This window comes from Electrophorus electricus, chromosome 1 (genome assembly GCF_041902795.1).
Source record: "Electrophorus electricus isolate QZ-2024a chromosome 1, ASM4190279v1, whole genome shotgun sequence".
In the NCBI taxonomy this organism is placed as follows: Eukaryota; Metazoa; Chordata; class Actinopteri; order Gymnotiformes; family Gymnotidae; genus Electrophorus; species Electrophorus electricus.
The window spans coordinates 34,349,359-34,371,858 of NC_137497.1; the positions used below are offsets into that span (position 1 = coordinate 34,349,359).

The 22,500-nt window shown below is 38.5% G+C and overlaps 1 protein-coding gene across 8 annotated transcripts in view; it reads right to left on the minus strand.

Annotated features, from left to right (window-relative positions):
- The window catches only part of nek11 (NIMA-related kinase 11), a 63,905-nt gene that overhangs the window by 23,716 nt on the left and 17,689 nt on the right, over nucleotides 1–22,500 (minus strand). For all 8 annotated transcript variants that reach the window (XR_014124328.1, XR_014124331.1, XM_081716674.1 and 5 more), the window contains 9 exons: nucleotides 22,240–22,304; nucleotides 21,354–21,480; nucleotides 19,047–19,196; nucleotides 18,287–18,365; nucleotides 16,215–16,300; nucleotides 15,128–15,247; nucleotides 13,563–13,656; nucleotides 13,274–13,403; nucleotides 3,088–3,215 (listed from right to left, as the gene is read on the minus strand). Coding sequence is in view for 6 of the 8 variants with exons in the window: in XM_081716674.1 (XP_081572800.1) it covers nucleotides 3,088–3,215; nucleotides 13,274–13,403; nucleotides 13,563–13,656; nucleotides 15,128–15,247; nucleotides 16,215–16,300; nucleotides 18,287–18,365; nucleotides 19,047–19,196; nucleotides 21,354–21,480; nucleotides 22,240–22,304 (979 nt within the window). In the remaining 2 variants the exon portion in view is untranslated. The remainder of the gene's footprint in view (nucleotides 1–3,087; nucleotides 3,216–13,273; nucleotides 13,404–13,562; nucleotides 13,657–15,127; nucleotides 15,248–16,214; nucleotides 16,301–18,286; nucleotides 18,366–19,046; nucleotides 19,197–21,353; nucleotides 21,481–22,239; nucleotides 22,305–22,500) is intronic.

The following is a 22,500-nucleotide window of genomic DNA, read 5'->3' on the forward strand; positions in this document are numbered from 1 at the left end:
CACCAGTTTCTAAAATACCCATACCAGCCCATCTAGCACCAACAACCATGCCACATTAAAGTCACATTAAAGTGCTTGGTTTGGCATTGGATTTTCTGATTTGATATTTGCAATAATGAGCAGCTGAACAGGTCTACCTAATAAAGAAGCCAGTGAGTAAAAATAAATAAATAAATCCTTTTTTAAAAAGGATGTTTGGGTAGGGATGTTCGGGGTTTGGAGGTTAGCGAGGAGAGATCAAATAATACACATATGTATATATTATTATAAAATATATATCTTTCACTGAACCACATACTACACTGAATAGGGAATCTCTCCCAACATTTCATTCAAAATGGAGGTTAACATTTCATGCAGATTATGATGTGGTTTAAAGAACTCATTTGTATATAGAATTAAAATATCAGTAATCCACATATTACTTGATATCATATAACCAAACAGATCAAAACAGGATTTAAAGGGGGTGTGGCAGATTCACAAGGTGGAGGGGTTTTTCTTTTTTTTTTTAATTGGGGGATGACATCCATTCACATCACCCCTCAAATTTTGTCCTGTGCATTTGTTGCTTTAGGAATAGTATAATGACCACATATAACTATTGCTCAGTCTCTTTATTAAGATACAAACAGAAAATATAAGAACTATATACATAAAATGTTAAAAAACAATTTGCAGAACAAACTGGCTTCTACAGGCAAGAGTCAGTATTTAGTGTGACCTCCCTTCACACTTTGCACATCTTGAATGTGCACATCTTTTGAGGAGACTGTCCTGAAGTTTTCTGAAGGAATGTTCTGGTACCATTCCACTCAGTTTCCATTCTATTTAGGTTTAAGAGAGCCAGATTCTGGCTATTGCTCAAGTGTAATCGAAGGTCACACTTAATACTTGCCACTGCAGCCAATAGAAGCTGTTTCATTTATTTATTTATTTATTTTTCACATTGCATACAAATTGTATTCTAATAAAGAAAAATGGTTATATATGGTCATTATAATATTGCTAAAACAACAAATTTAGTGGTAACCTTGTTGAATCTGCAATATACATCTCTTGTGTATATAAAATTATGTCTGCAATACGTGGGCCACCTTAATATACTCATAGCAAAACAAATGTTTGTACTCAGTCTGATTTGGAGGGAAAACCAGGATTTTTTTTAGTAATGGGTATTATAATTGCTTAGAGGAAAAGGCTCTGCCACTGGGGATTCCGGGTGTGTCGCGCGTGATGTCTAGACACACCTCGAAAAATAGAAATCTAAAACCTTTCCTGTTGAAATGTACTACTCAATCTCTGCCCCAATACACCTGCTGGAATATATCTAGACCACTCCGCTATCTCTGCCGACGAGCTAATTATCAACCATCCACTGGGCCAGAAGTCAATTTCTGTCTGTCCTCCAGTTTCATCTGCTCACAGCCTCCCTTGTTTCATCCAGCAGTGACAAATCGTTTTAATCTGGCCAGGCATGGCCGCATGGCTGGGTGCTTCAGGAAGAATTTTGAATCCAGCGCTGCAGGACAGAGAGGGGAGATGTCTGTCTTGGGAGCAAAAAGACTCAATCCATGAGCATCTGGTACCCAGGCCAGCTCTTTATCATCTCTTGGGACTTGCCAAGACTTCATTTCCCAGAAGCATAGCTGAAGATCATTCTCAGTGCAGTACCATCCTAGAATGACATTTGTGTTACAATGCTTTTGGGAATCAGGGCTCAGGCCGCACTGGGCTCACGGTGCGTATCTCAGGGCTAAAAAGCTCAAGCAGCTACATCTCCAGCATTTAATAGGCTCTGCAGTGCTTGTGAGTCTTACTCAACTCAGTTCAATAATGTAAAAGTCCATTTTTAACCCCTTTTAAAAGCAAACATTAATTATTCACTATGGGGAAAAAAGTAAGAAATAATTTCAAGTGACAGAGAGGAATTATAGGATGTAGTTTTTCTCTTGGAATCTGAGAGTCAACTTTCCACAGTTGTGCAAAGTTATACAGTAGTATTTGAATTTGAAGTTGTCCATAATGTATGCAATTTGTGTTTTATAATGAGAATATACTCAGATATTGCATATAAGTGAAAAACGAGAACTTGTGAAACCCTGTACTTGTGAAAAACTTTGACTCTGACAACCTGAAGTGAAAAGGGATTTCATACTTCGTCTCCTAGCGAACCTCTTCTAACTTTAATATCATGGGGAAGGTTCAGAACTGCTAGCTACTCTACACTGGAGAGCAGGTAGTTGATAACTAAGACAACAATGAAACTCTCTGAGGCAACGAAATGCCTCAGCTGTGTTATGCCTCAATAGTAGTTTGGCTATAAGTGCTAACATGAATGAACGTTAATATGCACCAGATAGCAAGACTTCTTTAGAATAATGTTATTTAATGGCTACTAGCTATTAGCCACACTAGCAGTTTTCCTCTAAGATAGCCTTGCTCATTTCTGCTCTTTAGCACAGTGGAAGTGATTTAACACTGAGAACATTTAACTGCCCAACCTTAGGATTGGTAATCACTCCATACCCAACACAATTAAGTCATTCTTACAATGGTTGAATTGTTCTCGTGTTTAGCATTGATTTACTTTTTACTGCCTATTGTTGTCACAGAGAGAGGTCTATATATGTGTGTCTGTATGTTGATTGATTACCAAACAATTTAGCATTTACCAAGCCTGACTGAACTAGTGAATAGCTGTCTTCAAATCCAGAGACAGAATGTGTGCAATTTAGCAAACCTGAACAAGACATGAGATAATTTTTAAAAAATTAAAAAAAAAAATTCTTTTTTTTTTTGACAATGGTTAAGGTTAGGAGCGAGAATTGTATAAAGTTTGTACAATCCTTGTATAAACACTTCTATATACCTAAAACATTCTATTACACATCCAGTTCCCAATTTTCTATAATTTATATGATTCCTTCCTGAAAGTAGTCTGAATCCTAACACACATGCCAGAAAAGATATGAGTATCACTGACATTTAAATGTCTCTTACAAAGCAAATCATATTTGACTGACACCAGTTTTTGTCCAAAGGGAGCATTCTCCTGCAGCTTTCCATCCTGCATGCGCATCTCACCTGTGCGAATGTCTGGCAGAGGTTGTCAGCGCCGCACAGACCCCCTGAGAAATCATCTTCATCTGAGAAAGACTCAAAAACCTCCTCAGAATAATATGCCTCTGCAGTCTGTGGATCCTCGGGTATGCCTGAAACATCACACACACACACACACACACACACACACACACACACACACACACACACACACACACACACACACACACACACACACACACACACGACCTCCTTAATTATTCTATGTTATTCGTAGAACACAGATAACCTGGAAAGTGTAAACAATGTTAAACACAATTTTTCATAATTGCATAAAAATGTTTTAAGGTGGTGTAATAGGTTCTGATGCAGCTACACTATAAGGCCATTTCTGCTCAGGGAGAGTGTTTACTCTCTGAGCCCAATTGGAAACATCTAAATCGATCATATTCATTTTTAATTCTGGAGATTCCACAAAGACAAGCAGTTAAAACTCCAGGGGCAAAGAACAGCAATATCACAGTCACATTAGTACAAACACAATTACTGCTCTCAATTACACTGTTACATGACATTGACCCTTTGTGCTATTCACAGGTATGTAGTGAAAAGAGAGAAAGGGAGAGCGTGACAAAAGGAAGAGGGCAGAGAGAGAGAGAGAGAGAGAGAGAGAGAGAGAGAGAGACTAAGACTTAGAGAGAAGGAGAGTGGGTAGACTAGAAAAGATGAGCCAAACAGAATGGGAAAGCTGGAAAGAAGGAGAGACAGAAAAAACAGAAAAAGAGGGGACAGAGTGAGAGAGAGAGAGAGAGAGAGAGAGAGAGAGAGAGAGAGAGAGAGAGAGAGAGACTAAGACTTAGAGAGAAGGAGAGTGGGTAGACTAGAAAAGATGAGCCAAACAGAATGGGAAAGCTGGAAAGAAGGAGAGACAGAAAAAACAGAAAAAGAGGGGACAGAGTGAGAGAGAGAGAGAGAGAGAGAGAGAGAGAGAGAGAGAGAGAGAGAGAGAGAGAGAGAGAGAGAGAGAGAGTCTCTTGCCATTCATCGCCTGGACAGTTTCATTGTCTCGGGGAAAGGTCTCCACCCGAGCTCCATATAAGGGGCTAACTGTCTGAGAAATAGCAACGGTACATGTGTATTTGTATGGTGGCTGTGAAGATCCATCGCGCTGCAAATGAAAAAAGCGCTGCAATTACACAAAGCATATTCATCAAAAAGACAGCGTGTGCGCTACATTTCCGAAACATTCTGCAAATTCTGAAAACGCATGCAACTTCAGCAATGTTGCAAATCCAGCCCCACCACAACGGAAGTATTTCCGGAGAACATGCAGAGGGGATGGACTCCTATGAGACCAGATGTAACCATATGTATAATTATGAAAAATAATTATATTTGCGATTACCACTGTTATCTCGTTATATTGGTTAAGCTGATACGGAATGAACAACTGGCCTATTCATGCTCCGCATTCTTGCATATGGATTGTTGCTAGGCTGTACAGAACGCAGCCTTAAAGAACACTCATAAAATCCCACTTAACACGTTAAGTACGTTAACTAGCTAAATTACATTCAGAGTTTGTTACTAATTAACAGTGTAGGCTACGTTTTCATTCATGTGTGATAGATTAGCTGGTCTGCTACAATGACCAACTGATCAATTGTCTTATGTTTATTATCTTATTTCAAGTGTGATGTTTTTACATACATACATAAGTGTAGTTAGGTATATAGATGGAAGCTGAGTTGCATTAGACAGCATCTCATTAGATTGAACTGGACTGTAAAATAACACTGAATGTAGATGGCTAGTTATAAACTGACAGGATCAGGTTTATATTGGTGTTAAATGGGATTTTGTTTTATCAGAGTTCTTTAAGGCTGATTTATTTACAACCTAGCAGTAACAATAACTGCAAGAAGGTAAAGCACAAATAGGCCAATTGTTCATTCTGTACCATATACCAATAAGAAAACCGTGGTAATTGCAAATATAAATGACTTTTCACTATCTGTTCCGTTGTCCATCCCCATTGTCTGTCACCAGAAACAACATTTCCACTGTGCTGTGACTGGATTTGCAGCGTTTCTGAAGTTTGATGTGTTTTCTGAATTTGCATAGTGTTCATGAATTTGCTTCACGTTTCTGAACTGTCCCTGTGTTGTCATTTTGATTCATTTGTTTTGTGTGATTCATTTGTTTTGTTTTGATTCATTTGTCTTGCCTTCCTGGCCACCACGTGCGTGTGCCTTGAAGGGGCCATTTCATACCCACAAGTATTATGGCAAGATGCCCATGGTTTCAAACTTAAAAGCAAGTTATGTCACTACACTGAATCCCCACAGAGAACAGAGAATGGTCTTTATTTCTGGAGAGATCCTTTACTCTAAAATGCAGTTCTAAGCAGCCTGAGAGAGCCAGGGCTTCTTAAAAATGGATGCTGATCCTTTTTACCTTTATATTATGTCTTATTGTTATACATTTCTTCACTTCACCCTCTGCTAGCTGAAATTTTGTGTTTGGCTGCATGTTAAAGAATATCAAGTATAGACAGATACACAGAGAGGTGTATATATGTGTGTGTTTATTTATTAGCAATTTAGCATTTACAAAGCCTGACTAAACTAGTGAATAGCTGTCCTCAAATCCAGAGACAGAATGTGTGCAATGTAGCAAACCTGAACAAGAGATGAGACAAATCAACCATGAAGGTCAGTTCTACAAACCAGCAGCAGAACCCTGCAGGGCCAGTAAAGGATTCATCTTAACAACAAGTTCAGCAGCATCCACTACTTTCCACTGTAGCAGAGAGAGCATCTGCATACTCTCAACCACCATTTCAGCTATTAGGCCTTTAAAAGGTAAGTTCAACTACTAAACCTTTAAAGGTTAAGTTTCGTATCTCTGGTGCAAATGTTTTTTCTCAAGAAGTCTTCCTTTAAGGTTTCCTCTGGGCAGTTACATTACAGGTCTGCAGTCTTGAACAAAATTTTACTGCCAATGGCTGCTGACAGCAGGAGCTTTGGAGGTTAATTTGGATTTAGCATCTTGCTAACTGTCACGTCATGCTAATTGAACAAACATTTGACATTAAAGAGGAGACAGAAGTAGATTACTGTGTTTGTTCAGAGATGTTTCCTGCTCTTGAAACATGGCTAAAAAAGCAACACAAGCATGAGCGGAATGTAGTGCAGCCGAGGAGCAGCACAAAACAGCTAGTTCCAGCAGTTTGTTAATTAAAGTAGTGTGAAATCTCATCATATGGGTAGGAATCTTCCCAGGAGTTAATCCTGGCTGTGACTCAAAAGGGTGGCTTCTGGACACAGAAGTCCCCATGCGAATGGTGACTTAAAACTAAATGAATAAAACAGTGCACTTCTAAAGCACCGTCTCAAACACTTTTCAATAATTGTGTTTTTTAAATAATCTTCTTTGTTAAATAAAAACATATAAATATAAATATAGAAGACATGTTAAAGCACTATCTGAGACTAAATATAGCAAAGATTAGTAGAGCATTACTAGAATTCAAATACCCTCAAACAATCAATAATCTTGATAGATGTAGGCTATGCTTCATGACCTATTAAGTTGTTTTTTTCTGTACATCTCCTTCAATCTGGCAATTTATGCCCATTACCAGATAAATGAAGTTGTAGAAACGTCTGTCGGACATACATGAACATAAAAGAAACAACATAATCTTTCAATTTCTTGTGGCAGAAACAGAAAGCAACTGTAATATTTTGTCCGCACTGATATTCCTTTACAGTAAATGCAATCCAACTTTTCATGAAATACTACATAATTTCTAGACTGACCCTACAAGTCAAACAGACTGAACCCACTGAATGTTAGAGATGTTTAAAGGGATGTTGTTTATGCCATATCGCTGCATATATTGACATTGGTTTCAAAAAACATTTTGGCATCTTTTGGTTGTTTGGCATCTGTAGTTGTCTTATTCAAACATGCACCATATCCTCTGTTGTCTAGAGCAATGTATGCTGTCCAGATTTGGTGAACCTATTCTTGTAATTTGACACAAGTTTAATGTAATGTAGGGTAATGTGCTTTTAGCCTATAGTTTTGATGACCCTTTGCATTGTGATTTGGTATTATTTTTAAGTTCCTGGCATAAAAACTTTAATAACAGTCTAATGAGAGCTTAACAAGACACGGAAGAGGAAAATTAAAGGTGGGAAGCACAGACAAAATACAGGTAGAAGACATAAAAACAAAAACAAAAGCACACCACAACACCAAAGAAGGGAACCATGATAGTGTGATCTTAGATGAAACAAACCCTCCTTGATTATGGCCCTTTTAACTGGTCATGGCCCAGTTAAAAGGGAAAAAAATCAGTATCTACTTCATTCATATACAGAGAATATGTTTTAACTGTTTTGTGGGTTTTCTGGTATTAAAGAGCACATGCACAGTATGAGCAATGCCTGTCCACATGTTCAGTGAGAACCCATTTGAGGCATCAGTCCAGCATAGATGACTGTGAATATTGTAACTGAGAATACTGTAAGTTGGATGGGTGTCTGATATGGAAAGCCATATAAAAATGCATGGCACTATAGCAGGAATACAATGTCAAGAGGATGCTTGCTCAGCTCGGTGTGCACACACTAAACAGCAGTTACAAAGTTAAATAAATTCTGCATATCTTGACTAAAATAGTTCATAGGAATATTTTATTGCTCAGTTTGATTTGGGTGGCTTAGGAAACACATGTGAATCTCACTTCGTGCTCATTATATATCACAAGCATTTTGTCACAAGCATTTCTATAAAATTCTGAGAAACACTAGACAAAAAGGAGACCATATTTCTTAGTTTACAGGCAACAACAACATATTATGAACACCTTTGATATCTGCTTGCCAGTTGTCTGATTATGTATTTATGGTCCTCCAAACTGTTAGCTAGCTTGCTCACAGTTCTGTAACAACTTCAGTGGAGATAATAACATACATTTTCTAATCAGGAAAACAGGCAAATGACAGCATTTTTAGGTTAGGTTAATAGAAAGCACTTTAACTTTGTTAGTTAACCTAGCTAGGTAAGTCCACTGCATGAAAAAAGACCAACTGTGATTCTTTTTTTAAAAACATGTGCAGGCATTTTGACATTTCGTCACTCTTTCCACCATATCCCTTTTCTGTCTAGAAGAAACACAGAGATATTATGAAGATCTCTTTTTTTTATTTTATTTTTCTGTGGGAGAACATAGCATTAAAGTAAAGCCTAAGGCAAAGGCTGTAGCTCAAATACACCAGTGTGTAAAGCTGTCTGAGCTCTATTCAGTCAGGCCCAATAACATAGTATGGGCATACTAGGAAATGTACTAACAGTCCAAACACTAGCAACTATACAACAGCTGTTGACTCAGTTTATATGCTTCATACACTTCTGAATTGACGTAAATGAATGTCTAGACCTACGCATATCTCTATTCCACAAGGTGTTACCTAATGGAGACCAAAGAAGTAATTTTCATTTACAGAATTTAGCAAATGTTTTTAATGAGAATGACTTACAAAAGTGCTTTAGTTTTCTACTTAAAGTATCCTTATAGGTTAGAGTACAAAAATACCCTTAATTGAGACGCTACCAGAACCAAGTGTCAGTACTGAAACCTAGAATGAGACCTACAACGCAATATAGTATAATGCTAAATTACAATATAATTTGAGATGTCAAGTGCAACTAAAATCTTCTTTCAAGTGTCTGATAAGGTTTAATTAAACGGAGCCTATTATGTCTAGCTTTCTAACTGAGCTGACCAATTTGATCTAGAAATCTGTAATATAAATTAATGTTTTATTCACCATATTTGGCACATATCTGCAGTATTTAAGCCTTTTAGAGTGTATAAAAGGAATGAATTAATCTTTCCTACTCTTCAGAAGGAAAGGATGTGCCAACCACTGAGAACTGAAGTTGTATTTTCACACTGTTGTAGACATTTAGAACATGGAACTTCTGTGGTTAAAAAAGTAATGTTCTTTTGCTTTTTGTTTTGTTTTGTTCATTCTTAAAAATATTTTTCTGTGTGTTGAATGTATTTGTAGTCATTTTTATCATTTCTAGTATTTTTAATTTAATAATCACACTACACTTCATCGTTAATTAAGCAAATTGTTAACTAACCAGTATACTGCAGTCACTATCTCTAAATTATACTAAGTTGATTAGTGTTCATTCACTTCATGACTAGCCCGATGCATCACATGACCAGTGGCTTGTAGTTAGAGAAATTACATTTAGTTATAATGTGTCCTTTCAATCACACCTCCAGCTTAGAGGTCAGGACTTCACAATGGTACACTTGAAGATTCTGATGAATACTGATATTACTCAACATATTTTATGAAAAGAGCACACAGATTCTCACAGACACTGTGCAGCTGCTCAAGAATTTGATTCAGACAACAAGCCAGACACAAGTGAAGGTGAATCTGGCTAGTTGAATTAGAAGAATCCTGACCAGTGCTTGTCTGCCTGCAGCTGGAGGGACTGGGTGTTCCAATGGCAGCTCACTGCCAGCCTCATCCTCCTCACCTTCTCACACTCCTAATGAGTTAACTAAAATACTGGCTCTATAACAATGATAGGTTTTAAACTGCTCAAAATGTATAAAAGTGAAGTATGTGACTTTCCCTTACAATACATGACTCATATTCAGTCCATCCTGCACCAACATGCATAGCTTTTACATCTTTCTTTGGTATCATTCAAGTTGCATTTTCAATTCTGTATTATTTATATCCAATTGTGTTGTGCAAATAATTGACTTGTATACTGATAATAAACCTTGCATTAAATACTAGAGCAAACTAGATATAGTTTTAAATTTATAATACCAGTTGCCTGTGCTATATTCAATCTACTGTACACATTTTTTATATTAAACGCACTATTCTAATAAATTATTGTTCTAATAAAGAATCATTTATAAGAAATCAATTGTTAAACCTCAAATTACACCAACTTAACATCAAACACAGCAGGCCGTTTTAGCAATAATGAACTTTATAAAGTTGTACATTAAATACAGCTATACATCAACACTAAACCTTAAAGCATACTGTTCTCAACACTTTTGGAAATTATCTTTTGAAATCCGATATCCTGGACATCTGCTGACCTTTCACCTAGATCCCTTCCTGGTGTAGGGGTGAATAAATACAGTAATAAAATCCGCTACATCTTTGTTACCCAGTTCACACCCTGGAGCAGTGCATGATATGAGCACAATACAGGTATGTCTAACATTGCTCTGAGCAATTCAGTATTAACAATATTTTCAAAAAATTTCAGTCTAGTGTTAAACTGGGATTAAGACTACTCCCGTTTCAGTCTTATCCCTGGTCATAAAATGTTTAGGTAAATGTTTATTTAATGGAAATGAATAGGAAGCATTAGAGATGAGTAGAGCTCAGTTTAATGAGTCTGGGGGCTTAGCCTGGGGTCTCCATGCTTCCCAACTGTCCTCCACTGATGCGCAGCTTCACTGATGTTAATCAGCAGTGTTACTGCCTTAACCTGAATCACTTATGCAAAAAAGCACTAGCTGGTTTTTATTTATTTATTTAAGATTGAAACACTTCTCCCTATAGTCCTATTACCAGGAACCTCTAACTGAGTTTCAGGATTTTAGCATAACTGAAGTGCATGAAGCCACTGTCAATTATATGTTCATATGTTTATACTCCTGCTTTTGAAGAAGTAAGTCAGGGCCTTGGAATCAAGGCACAGTGATGAGCATGAAACTCCCATTAATCATTTACAGCAATCCCACTAATCCTTTTTTTTAATAATTGTACAATTATAAATCAGTTTTTAAAAAGGTAGAAAAAATAATAAAAATCAGGAAGCATTTGAAAATAATTGCCCAGTTTTCAGTGTTAATGATTCAGACCTGTATTCTGTGTGTGTGTGGAGGTCCCTGGTGGAGCCATTAAAGTTTCGCTGGAGACATCAGCAAACATAGACGTTCATTTACAGCAATAAAGATAAACTCACGCACTCCCTTGGGCTATGAGCTGCTCGTATAACTACAGCTGAGTAACAAACGGCAAAATAGCCAGAAGAGAATACTAACTCCTCTATTTTAAAGACACCCAACTGATCAAATATAAGAAAGGATTTTTCTAATGATGTTGCTGAGAAATTTGCATGTCGTGACTCTGCTGTCTGTGAGAAGAAGGGGGAAGATGCAGTCAAGCAGATCATCCAGCATAATTTACTGAAAAAGATGGAATTGATTCTAGTTTATTAAGAGAAAGCCTTACTGCCAGTGGCTGTATATTTCACTTATTAATCTTTCCACAGTTCAATCACACAACATATAGAAGCCTGCATGATATATACAGTACAATCCTGCTTGTAATACTTCTAAGCTTTCATTATATATTAATATTAAAAGCATAGGTCTCATTGCCATATTACAAGGTACATTGTAAATTCAGCATAACCTAACACCATGTTTTTCAATTTTTATTTGTTATAAATTACTTGGTTTGGCTCTTCTCTTAGTTACTTAATAGAGTAACTCTAGCCCCTCATTCTTTAAAAGGTCTAATTTCCTCTGTAATCTACAGGAACACAGATAAGCACCCGGTCCTTCCTGAAAATGCAGCCTGGAGATTTATTGTCATGATACCAGAACTATATTATGGGGCCAAGGAGGAAGCATTTTACTTTAATTTAGCATTTTGTTGATCAGGATATCGATCACAGCATGACCATTAGAGTGATGATTCACCAGTGCTTCTCACCGGTTCTCCATAATTTACAATACCACTGACATCTGTTTTTTTAATAGAAAACTTAACAAACCAATCAATTCTTTTCAATAAGCCACACACACATTGTTAGATGAGAGTTATGATAACACAGAAATAGTTAGACTGGAGTGTAATGTTAGGTTTTCTTTCTGCCCATGCACTACTGCACTAGTGGGAAATACAGGACTGTTTGCATCCTGTAGATAAGTGGCCCCCAATCAGATGTACTTGTTCAGCCCAAACACACTGATTAAACTATTTAATGTCAAACAATAATTACTGTTTGATCAGATGAGTTTGGCAGGTCTTTGGTGGGACAAAGCTAGGAAACTAACTCCCTTGTCTTGTCCTCCCAATCTCACATACCACATTGCTCTTCACAGTTTTACATTTCCCCTGCGCTCACACACCTCACTCATCTCATGAAGGGCTTGGTAATGAACTGCTTAATTAAACCAATTGTTGTTGGGAGACCCCAAAAATGAGAAGAGAATAAGATCCTGAAGGCTGGGTCTGGGAACCACTGCTGTAGGCCAGTATTTTTGGAATAATTTCAAAATAAAAGGCTTCAAGTGTGATGAAAATGTGATAAAATAAATGAATGCCATTTACTAGAAAGGCTAGTATGGGATTTTTTTTTCTCTATGGCTGCCTATATAGAAATACATCTCAAAAAACTTCCCTGTGGATTAGCATTTTAAAGCTAACAGCCCCCTGAAACATATTTTCAATAACAGATAACTTTATCTGGTTTTCACATGTTCAGATACTGTCTTGTTCTCTCCTTTTTCTTTGTAATAACATTATGGTTTTTGGTATGGTGTTTTTATATGTCTTTGGCCTACATTAAGGGAGTTTCTCAGAAGCACAGTCTGAACGTTAGGTCTATGCTCTACCACCAATACGTCTTTTTGTTCCTTTTCACACATTTTCTCTCCCATCTCTGAGACCTTGTCCAACCCACATACCAGGTGTTGGATGGCAATGCTGATGAGACGAAACATATTCAAGCGAGTCTAACCTCTCCCCATGCTGTCTGCAGCTGAACCGCTCCCACGGACACCACCTGCTGTCTCAACCATCAGAGCACCCCCCCCACCCCGCCAAGTCTCCACTCTCCTTCATGAATACACCCCATTTACTCTTCATGCCCAGGGTTCCCATGAGCCTCCTCTAGCATCCATGTCTACATTAGCTGCACACCGACAGCCACTGAAAGCAGATGTCACAGCCAAGACACTGATCTGTCCACCTGAAACCCAGTCTGTGTATGGGCCTCTGTCCTGGGGCACTACTAAATGAACTTTGTGCCAGTAATTGAGAGTTGATTGCAGGGAGGACATGCAAATATGCTGAACAGGTTGAAACACAGCCCAAGACTTATTCCCACTAGAAAGGGCACTCACCATGTTCTGCTGGATCTGACACATGCAGCCTGTCAACAAGTTGGTTTTCCATTTGCCCCAGATGGCTGATTGTTGTAATATGTTGGTCAGTGGTTGGCTGGATCTTGCAGACCGTGATTTCACTCTTTTCCTTAATGGCATATGTAAGGACAGAAACTCTGCACTCATTACTGCAAATTCAAAAGGCTTTTAAGTAAAATGTAGAGCTATGAAATTGTCTTTTCAGTTTTTTATGACTTCATAATAAGTCTAACTGAACATAAAAGAACACAGAAAAATGCAACCCTACCTTCAGGACATTCGCACTAACTTTATGGAAATGTCTGGATCGGAGCTCCATCATGCGATGGTGATTCTCTTTGTATTTGTCCTCCACAATCTGTCTGTTGAATGAAGCAACATAATGTGAACCTGTACCTAACATACACCGAATAATCTATATATATTGAGCTGATGAAGTGCTATGTTATATTGTACAAAAGTCCATGAGTCAGCCAACATGTGCAATTTCCATTAGTCATGAGCACTGCTGTGAAACTGCCCTGCTGGACCATGGAAGCAAGCAACTTGTTTCTGTCAAGATTAAAAGAATCAACACTGGAGACACTTATTGATCTAGTGACAAACTGAAAAACATTAAAGGACTCCAGATAAATATCAAGTGTCGTTAATGTGTTTTTGGGAGACAGTGTCAGCTATCTTGGCTCTTCATAGACGACTGTTCCGAATGTCCATATATCATCAGAATCTGACCACAACATCTACTGCTTCAAAAAGATTTGCCATAAAATGGCACAGAGTAATCAGCTGTCAGACGCCAAAACTTTTAAAAAAGGATGAAATAGGCTAATCAAGTTGCAATGTAGTGTGTAGCCTGTTACCAATTACATCTTTAAAAGATAATAGCCCATTATTAATGGTTTATGTTGAAGACTAGTTAAAATACAAGATACTGCTGAAAACGTTTAATGATTGTAATTGGTTTGTTGATTGTAAACAGTTTAAATTCTTGTTTAAAATGTGCAGATATTTGGAATGTATTTTTGCTTTGCTGTGAGAGGAATGCAGTCCGGCAAGGTTTGGGTGGAAGTGGACTTTTACAGGACTTTACAAATCAGTCCCAAACATATCTGTATAGTAAAACATCCTTCGACCCACTGCCACTGACGGAAATTTTGGAAGTAAATTTTCTCTCATCATTTACCACTTTGAATACTAGAACAATATGTAATATCGCTGACTAGCAAATATTTACAGCCTGGGAAGGGATGAGGTAACAAGAACAAGAGAGGTGCCTAAAAGGACTCTATGAAGCTATGCTTTGCTATGCTAACTGGCATTGACTAGTTTACCTTCACGTTTCCATGTATAGCATTTGGCACATGCCCTTGTCCAGAGCAACTTACAAAAATGCTTTGTATTGTCTATCCAATACATGTGATGTTACATTAGATCAGTTAGTGTTCAGAAAACTGCCAGCTACAGCCCTCGCCAGAGTGGAAGAAAGACAATAAACAAGTAAATAAACAAGTTTTTTAGTATATAAGTGCATATTAAGTGCTTAGTTTCTCAGTGTAGAGGTGACATTTAAAGATAGCCAATGCCTCACTCAGCTGTACAGCCAGCCAGTGGAAGTTCATTCCACCACCTGGGTGCCAGGACAGAAAAGAGTCTTGCTGCATGTCTTCTTTGTATCTTGAGAGATGATGGCTTGGGTTGAGCATACTAGAAGCTCAAAGGCAGCATGGTGCAGAACAGTTTGATTAGTGTCTTTAGGTATAAGGGAGCTGATCCAGGTAACTATTCTACCAGGTGCAGTTTACCATAAGTTACATTCATATTAACACGACTCACTTCAGCCTTTTGGCCCTCTCATCCGCGGCCTGCTGTTTCCTGAGTCTCATCCGTTCTCGGGGGCTCATCTTCTCGACCTCTGACCTCTCCCTCAGTGTCTGCAGGTGCACCTTTATCTGTCTGCAGGGTCAGAGGGGCAACAGGAAATGTTTGGCTCAAACCATGATTTAGGATGCTTTTAAAAATGCATATTCCAATTCTACACATTTTCATAAATAACAAGAGCATGTACTTGTATATTCTTAAGAACATTTAAAAAAAGCTTTAAAAATACAATAATGAAGATTTGGAGCAGCGCTTCACATGTGTGCATGTTCAGGATGCGTTAGAGTGCATGTATGTGTATCACAAAATGGCCTTTGTGAGCTGGATTTGTTTTTAAGACAAATTCTGCAGAAAGATTATACTTGCATAATGAATGCAAATTCCTTCTGTGCAGGACACTGCGTTTGATATCTGCAAGGATGTGCAAACCACTAAATGGCCTACTTGAGCTTGTGAAGACTCCAGCAAATGCACAGACATCAAACCAGGAAACAGTGGCAGCCATGAGGGTATTCATAATCACAAGCTGGCAGTGTCACATACGCAGAGTGCAACTTCTCTGCAAAGCAGGCACATCTAAACATGCTAATAATCGAGTTGTAAAAGTCTAACAAACTGAGCTGGTGTGTAGTAGGCTTTTCCTGCATCATAGCTGTATGCTGTTAATATTACTGAGACATTTCCATTAGTTCTTAGCTAACAAAGATTGGCGTGGGCCTTGGGTGGTGAAATTTTCAATTAGCACACTGATGATAGAATTAATGGGGTACGAGCCACTTGTTAGCTGCTACTTTATTAACACGTTCCAATCACTGGGCACACGAGACATATTTTTAGATCTCCTTTTAACAAGCAGGTGTGAGAACAAAAAAGACAGGAGTGTTGTTCCCAGATCTCCCCGGTGCAAATGCCATCACGCTGTCATACGCTGCTCGGCTGATCAGGCTGAGTGTCAGGAGATGACTGCTGGGTTTGCTCACTATGGGACAAAAAGGTGAGAGGCTTTTTGCTGATTTAAGTGTAAGCACACGTGAAAACTCACAGTGCTCTGGCAATTTGAGATGCGTCTCTCTCGTCTCCCGGCACCTGGTCTCTGAGTGTCAGGTCCGAGAGCTGGTGTTTCACGCTCTGTGGTGAAATGTAAAAATGCAGTAATCTTTGCGAAAGTGGCTCTGCTGAAGATGCAGATCATGATAATTAACAAAAGAAACTCAGATCTGTTAAAACTTTAACTCTGCATCCCTTCAGAGTGGGTCTTAACTCGGATGCGGAGTTAGTTTTAACAAATCTGTTTCTTTTTATTGGTGCCCCTGATCTACACTACATGTCTTCTGAAAACATTTTATGTGGGTCATCAAGAAAAATGCAGTGCTCTTACTCTTTATTCAAATTCTCAAAGTTGAAATTGAAACACAGACAAGAAACATTATCCTGGGGGAGACAGAGAGAGCGCACTGAAAGAACAAAACATTTGCAAAGGCACAAATTACACAGCCAACTAAAAGCTTTGACACCAAGGAAACAAGAGCACAGCGGAGAACTACATTAAAGGGTACTGTGTTTGGTGTTTGGATATCTTCAGCTACCCTGATTACATGGGGGGTGATGGTATAATAGCCTTATGGGTGACACATCGCATACAGAGCTTTTGAAGGAGTTCGTGTGTGTGTGTGTGTGTGTGTGTGTGTGTGTGTGTGTGTGTGTGTGTGTGTGTGTGTGTGTGTGTGTGTGTAAGGGCTTTAACAGCACAATTAAATAACTCCAATAACCTTGATTAAGTAGGTACAACTAGAAACTGCACTATAATGTTCTTCAGTGAAACTAAACTATTCGTGTGTCCTTCAGTGAATCTAAACTATTAGTTTGTCCTTCAGTGCATCTAAACTATTAGTTTGTCCTTCAGTGATACTAAACTATTAGAGTGCCCTTCAGTGAATCTAAACTATTAGTTTGTCCTTCAGTGATACTAAACTATTAGAGGGTCCTTCAGTGAATCTAAACTATTAGTTTGTCCTTCAGTGATACTAAACTATTAGTGTCCTTCAGTGAATCTACACTATTAGTTTGTCCTTCGGTGATACTAAACTATTAGTGTCCTTCAGTGAATCTAAACTATTAGTTTGTCCTTTAGTGATACTAAACTATTAGTGTCCTTCAGTGAATCTAAACTATTAGTTTGTCCTTCAGTGCATCTAAACTATTAGTTTGTCCTTCAGTGATACTAAACTATTAGTGTCCTTCAGTGAATCTAAACTATTAGTTTGTCCTTCAGTGATACTAAACTATTCGTGTGTCCTTCAGTGAATCTAAACTATTAGTTTGTCCTTCAGTGCATCTAAACTATTAGTTTGTCCTTCAGTGATACTAAACTATTAGAGTGCCCTTCAGTGAATCTAAACTATTAGTTTGTCCTTCAGTGATACTAAACTATTAGAGGGTCCTTCAGTGAATCTAAACTATTAGTTTGTCCTTCAGTGATACTAAACTATTAGTGTCCTTCAGTGAATCTAAACTATTAGTTTGTCCTTCAGTGATACTAAACTATTAGTGTCCTTCAGTGAATCTAAACTATTAGCTTGTACTTCAGTGATACTAAACTATTAGAGTGTCCTTCAGTGACGCTAACCTATAGAGCATCTTTCCGTGACAGTAAGACTGCGCAAGGACCTGTTATGATAGTATGGTTTGATTAATGAGTAGCAAGGCATGAAATGTGCAGGGTAATAGAGAAAATAAATAAGTGATGCATGTGAGATTTAGTGGTCAAGGTTTTATCCTTTTCAAACAGCCAAAACAGCTGATTGTAATTCTGCCAAAATATTGACCAATCATGAACGCTTCCACGATCATACAGGCCACATGACCTTTATGAGAATCCCAGGGGAAACGATCACTTAGATTACAGAATTCTAAAAGGTTTTTCAGTGTGTGCTACTGAGGAAACAGCACTAATAATTCTGACTAATAAGCCTTCACAACCGACCCAGTTTGACTAGTTCTGAAGACTCTAGCCAGGACTCCATCTCCCTGATGTAAACTGACCCCTACATTAGTCTTAAAGGCAGACACTGTGCCATGCTGTCAGGATGTGAGTGATGGGAGCTGCTGCTGCACCTGTTTGAACTCCTGTATGAATTCAAAGCGCAGAGCATCGGCAGCAGAGAGCCTACACTGTGGGTCCTTCTCCAGCATCCTGGCCCCACAGAGAGAAAGAGGGATGGTTAGAGATAAGAGCAGAAACAGAAAGGATGATAGAAAGAGAGAAAGAATGGGAGAGTGAATGAAAAATCATAGATTGTGAGCATTTTAAATCAGCAATCACTGCCATCATTTAATGACAAAAACCATTCCCCTTCATTATCCATTCACTGACAAAAGAACCTCTGTGGCTGAATTTTTAAGATTGACATCTTATAACACCTTTTCCAAACCAGCTGTGATTTTAAATGTTGACTATTTTCCTGCAATATTAACTTTCAATTCCAGGAACAATTTACACCACAGAATGTTTTACTGAGAGATTAAAATGAACATTCTGAAGGGGACTTTTTTTTAACAGTTATTTTGCTGTATTACCTGTCTTAAAGATGCCCCAAGGGCAAAAAGTGTACAAAACAACAAAAAAACAGCGTAGCCTGAATTATGCATGTCAAATTACACTGTCAAAGTATGGCATCAATGCCCTCTACTAACCCTGTTTTAAAGCAAAGCTTCACACAAAAATACTAATGTTGGTAAAAATGAATAAGAGTAAATAGGGGCAGTTTAGCATTGTACAATGCAGAAATCATGTTGTAGCTTTGGTGTTTGCCCTATTTGGTGTGTAGATAGTGGCGTATAGCTAATGGAACAAAAGCCATGGCCTGCCTCACACCTCTGCATTAGGATGTTTAGGTCCCGTGAGTAGTGATCTGGAAGGGATGGCGTGGGGCCCTCCACGATCTTCAGGACCACACACAGGAAATGATGACCCTCGAAGGCATGCTTCAAACAGCACATCTCATGGAGTATACAGCCTAAAGACCTGAGCACAAACACATACACACATAGCAAGGTGATATGCGGAAAAGGAGCAAATCGAATGGGCTTACGAGTTTAAGAAAAGCTGTGGCTGTTCATTTGGCCACAAATATAATATGCAGTGCTGACCACTAATGAGCAAAAAACAAAACATGTTTGAAATCAATGCAATGCACAGGTGATGTTATAACTGCCGGAGGGTGCAGTAAATTGTCTCTGTCAGTCACCTTTCTTTTCATTCTGCTGAGATCTGCATAAACAGTATCCTAATGGCCTCTGGCAAAACTATCAGAATCCATTCTCTCATATGGCTTTACCATGTGAATGATGGAATGTTTTCATTACCTTCTTAGCAATCTTTCTGTATTAAAGATGCAATCTATTAAACGTGAATTTGAAACCTATGGGCGAATAATTGAGTTATCATCCCGCGTGGTTGAAACGAAGACCCCACTTTGTTGGGGATTCCAGAGGCACAAGAATATGAAACCAATAGCTCAGTGAAATCTTGATATTTAGCATTGCTCCTGGGGGGTGGACTTGGCTTCGTTTTTGAAGCTTTGTGAAATGGTTGTGTTCTATGAGAATAGAAGGATGGCTAGCCCTGATCATTAAGAAACCGGGCAGCCAGTGAGAGTTTCTCTGGGAGATGTGTTCCAGCCTTCCCCTATGAGGATAAGTGGCATTCCTTACTTTGTTTACAAAGACAGAAAGACATAGTTGTGTGTATGAACGAATCTCACAGGAAACAAAGAGTGGGAGAATGCGCTCTGAAAATGGGGTCTCTGAGGGAAACACGTGAATAGTGATCTGCGGAGTTTGTGCGGAAGAATTAGCGCTCTCTCTCCTCCTCTCCTCTATCTCTTTCTTTACTATAGCATCCTCATCTCATTAGGCTGCCTGTGCATTCTCATGCTGCATTATACTAGGGGTGTGCGTGGGTGCATATATGCCTCTATCAGATACACACCCAGTGATTGTATGGGTGTGTGTGTGTGTGTGTGTGTGTGTGTGTGTGTGTGTGTGTGTGTGTGTGTGTGTGTGTGTGTGGTGACTAAATTAGCAGTGGATGCCTTAGGCTATTTGGCAATGAGATCTCTCTCTATTTCTCACATACACATACTCAGTCTCATACTCCACCATCTTTTGTTATTTCTGCTATTCTCCATTCTCTCTCCTTCTCCTTCTCTTAAATTTTCTTTCAATCTATTTCTCCATCATCTCCCTATCCCCTTCTTTCTCATATTCCTTCCCCACTCTGTCCACACTCCTTCCTCTTCCTGTGATGGCATTCTCAGTGACTAAAGAATTGTGAGTAAAATCAGTTCTGGGAAAGAATGAAACTAAGAGACCCTGAGGAATAGAGGTCCACTAGGGAGGGACAGGGTCATCCATGGACTGCCTGTCCATCACCACCATCCCTTTCTTGGGAGCATCTTTATTTTCCCCATTCCTGCACATCTTAGGCCCAGCAGGTAAACTTGCTGTGTTCTGGCTTCTTATGCATGTGTAATTGTCTTCCTGCACACGTTCACCTCATTCCACCTGTCTGTAGACAAGTATCTTTGAAGTTTAGCAGAAAGATCACAGGTATTGTGGGATTACACATGCAAGCCTTCAGATGACAAGCCTGCATTATATAGCAATCCCATAGCAGAATGCATATGTCTAGTTACTTTCATTTTTATGAAACTTCATGATTACAATTCTTTTAAATTCATGAGATTGGGAATAAAAAGAAGGCCTTCAAGTGTTACGGTACTCTATGAAATGCCAAATACAGACATGCAATCATTCCCTTTATCTTACAACATATATAAAAAGTAAATTTTCAAACATCTACTAAAAATATTACCTAATGTGTAGGTGATAACCAAGCTCAGTTCTGGGCTTTCCCTACAAAGTACTGAAATACTGATCTATATCTTTTGAGACAAAACTAATAATTTACATTACATTTACATTTACAGCATTTGGCAGACACTCTTATCCAGAGCGACTTACAAAAGTAATCAGTCTGGGCTACCTATAGAAACATCTTTATCCCAGTCCATAAAACAAGCAAGTAAATAAAGTTATGGAAAAACTGGTAACCCTTTCTTTTAAATTGTCGGCTAAAAATGTCTTCACAGCTGCAGTAACAGATCTTTGCTTCACTTACCAGATGTCAGATTTGGAGTCATAACCACGGTGACTGAGGGCCTCAGGACTCATATAGTACGGTGTACCCGTGAATGTAGTGGCCAGGTCACATGACCCCATCAGCAAGCATGACACTCCAAAGTCACCTGACCAGACAGAGCATGAATAACATATAAGTACTTAGAATTAATAAAATCATACTTCATATTTTTGTCCACATACTGTAGCCTTCATCATGTGATGTGGGAGAATTAGTTAGCTAGTGGGTGGAATTGGAGATGACCAGCAGTGGTAGAAAATGGCTCATCATTTAGCACACGTTAACTGTAAATAAGACATTAGAAGGCTATACTAACTACAGTATTGTATAGTTGAGATGAAGCGTATGTGTAGAGTATGTAGTAGTCAGTAAGGATTAACATGTCACATATTATTTCCAGTACTACATACAGCAATATGATCCTGCTATTGATAAGAGTAATGGCTTCAGTATCTCATATGACTAAATAATGTAATATGTTTCTAAAACTGTATTACTTTTTTTTTCATAAATAAAACAAACAAACAAACAAACAAACAAAACTGATGCCAAGACAGGAACAGTATGGGGGCCATCTTCTTTCAAATCAAAACTGTTTTCACATAATTATAATTGCACAGTTCTAAAAGAGGATCCAACAGAGGAACATTGTCTTTGCTGCACCTCAGCACCCTGCCTTTGTCTCAGGGTGAGTAGGATTTACCAGCAGTGGTGATCCTCCTGTTTTTCTGTTGCTGAGGGTCAGACACTCACACAGGGAAGGTGTCTTAAACAGCATGTGCCATTGAGAAGACACTTCAGAAACGATGAACAAACATCAAATACAACATCAAGAGCACTGCTGGGTTGTTTTAGAAGAGCGCACCTATTTTCACAACGTTCTTCTTTAGAAACACGTTCTTGGACTTCAGATCTCGGTGAAGTATACGCCTGGCACGGAAAGGCAACAAGTCAATACACACTGGAAGCCAGGGGGACATTTTACTTTTCTGCAGTACATATCAACCGCAAAATTTGCATTTAATTTGTGGAGTGTGGAATCACTGTCACTGTGAAATGTCAGACACGGAGTTTAATCCTAGTTTTGATTAAGAAATATTTACCACCTTAAAGTGAACAACCTTAG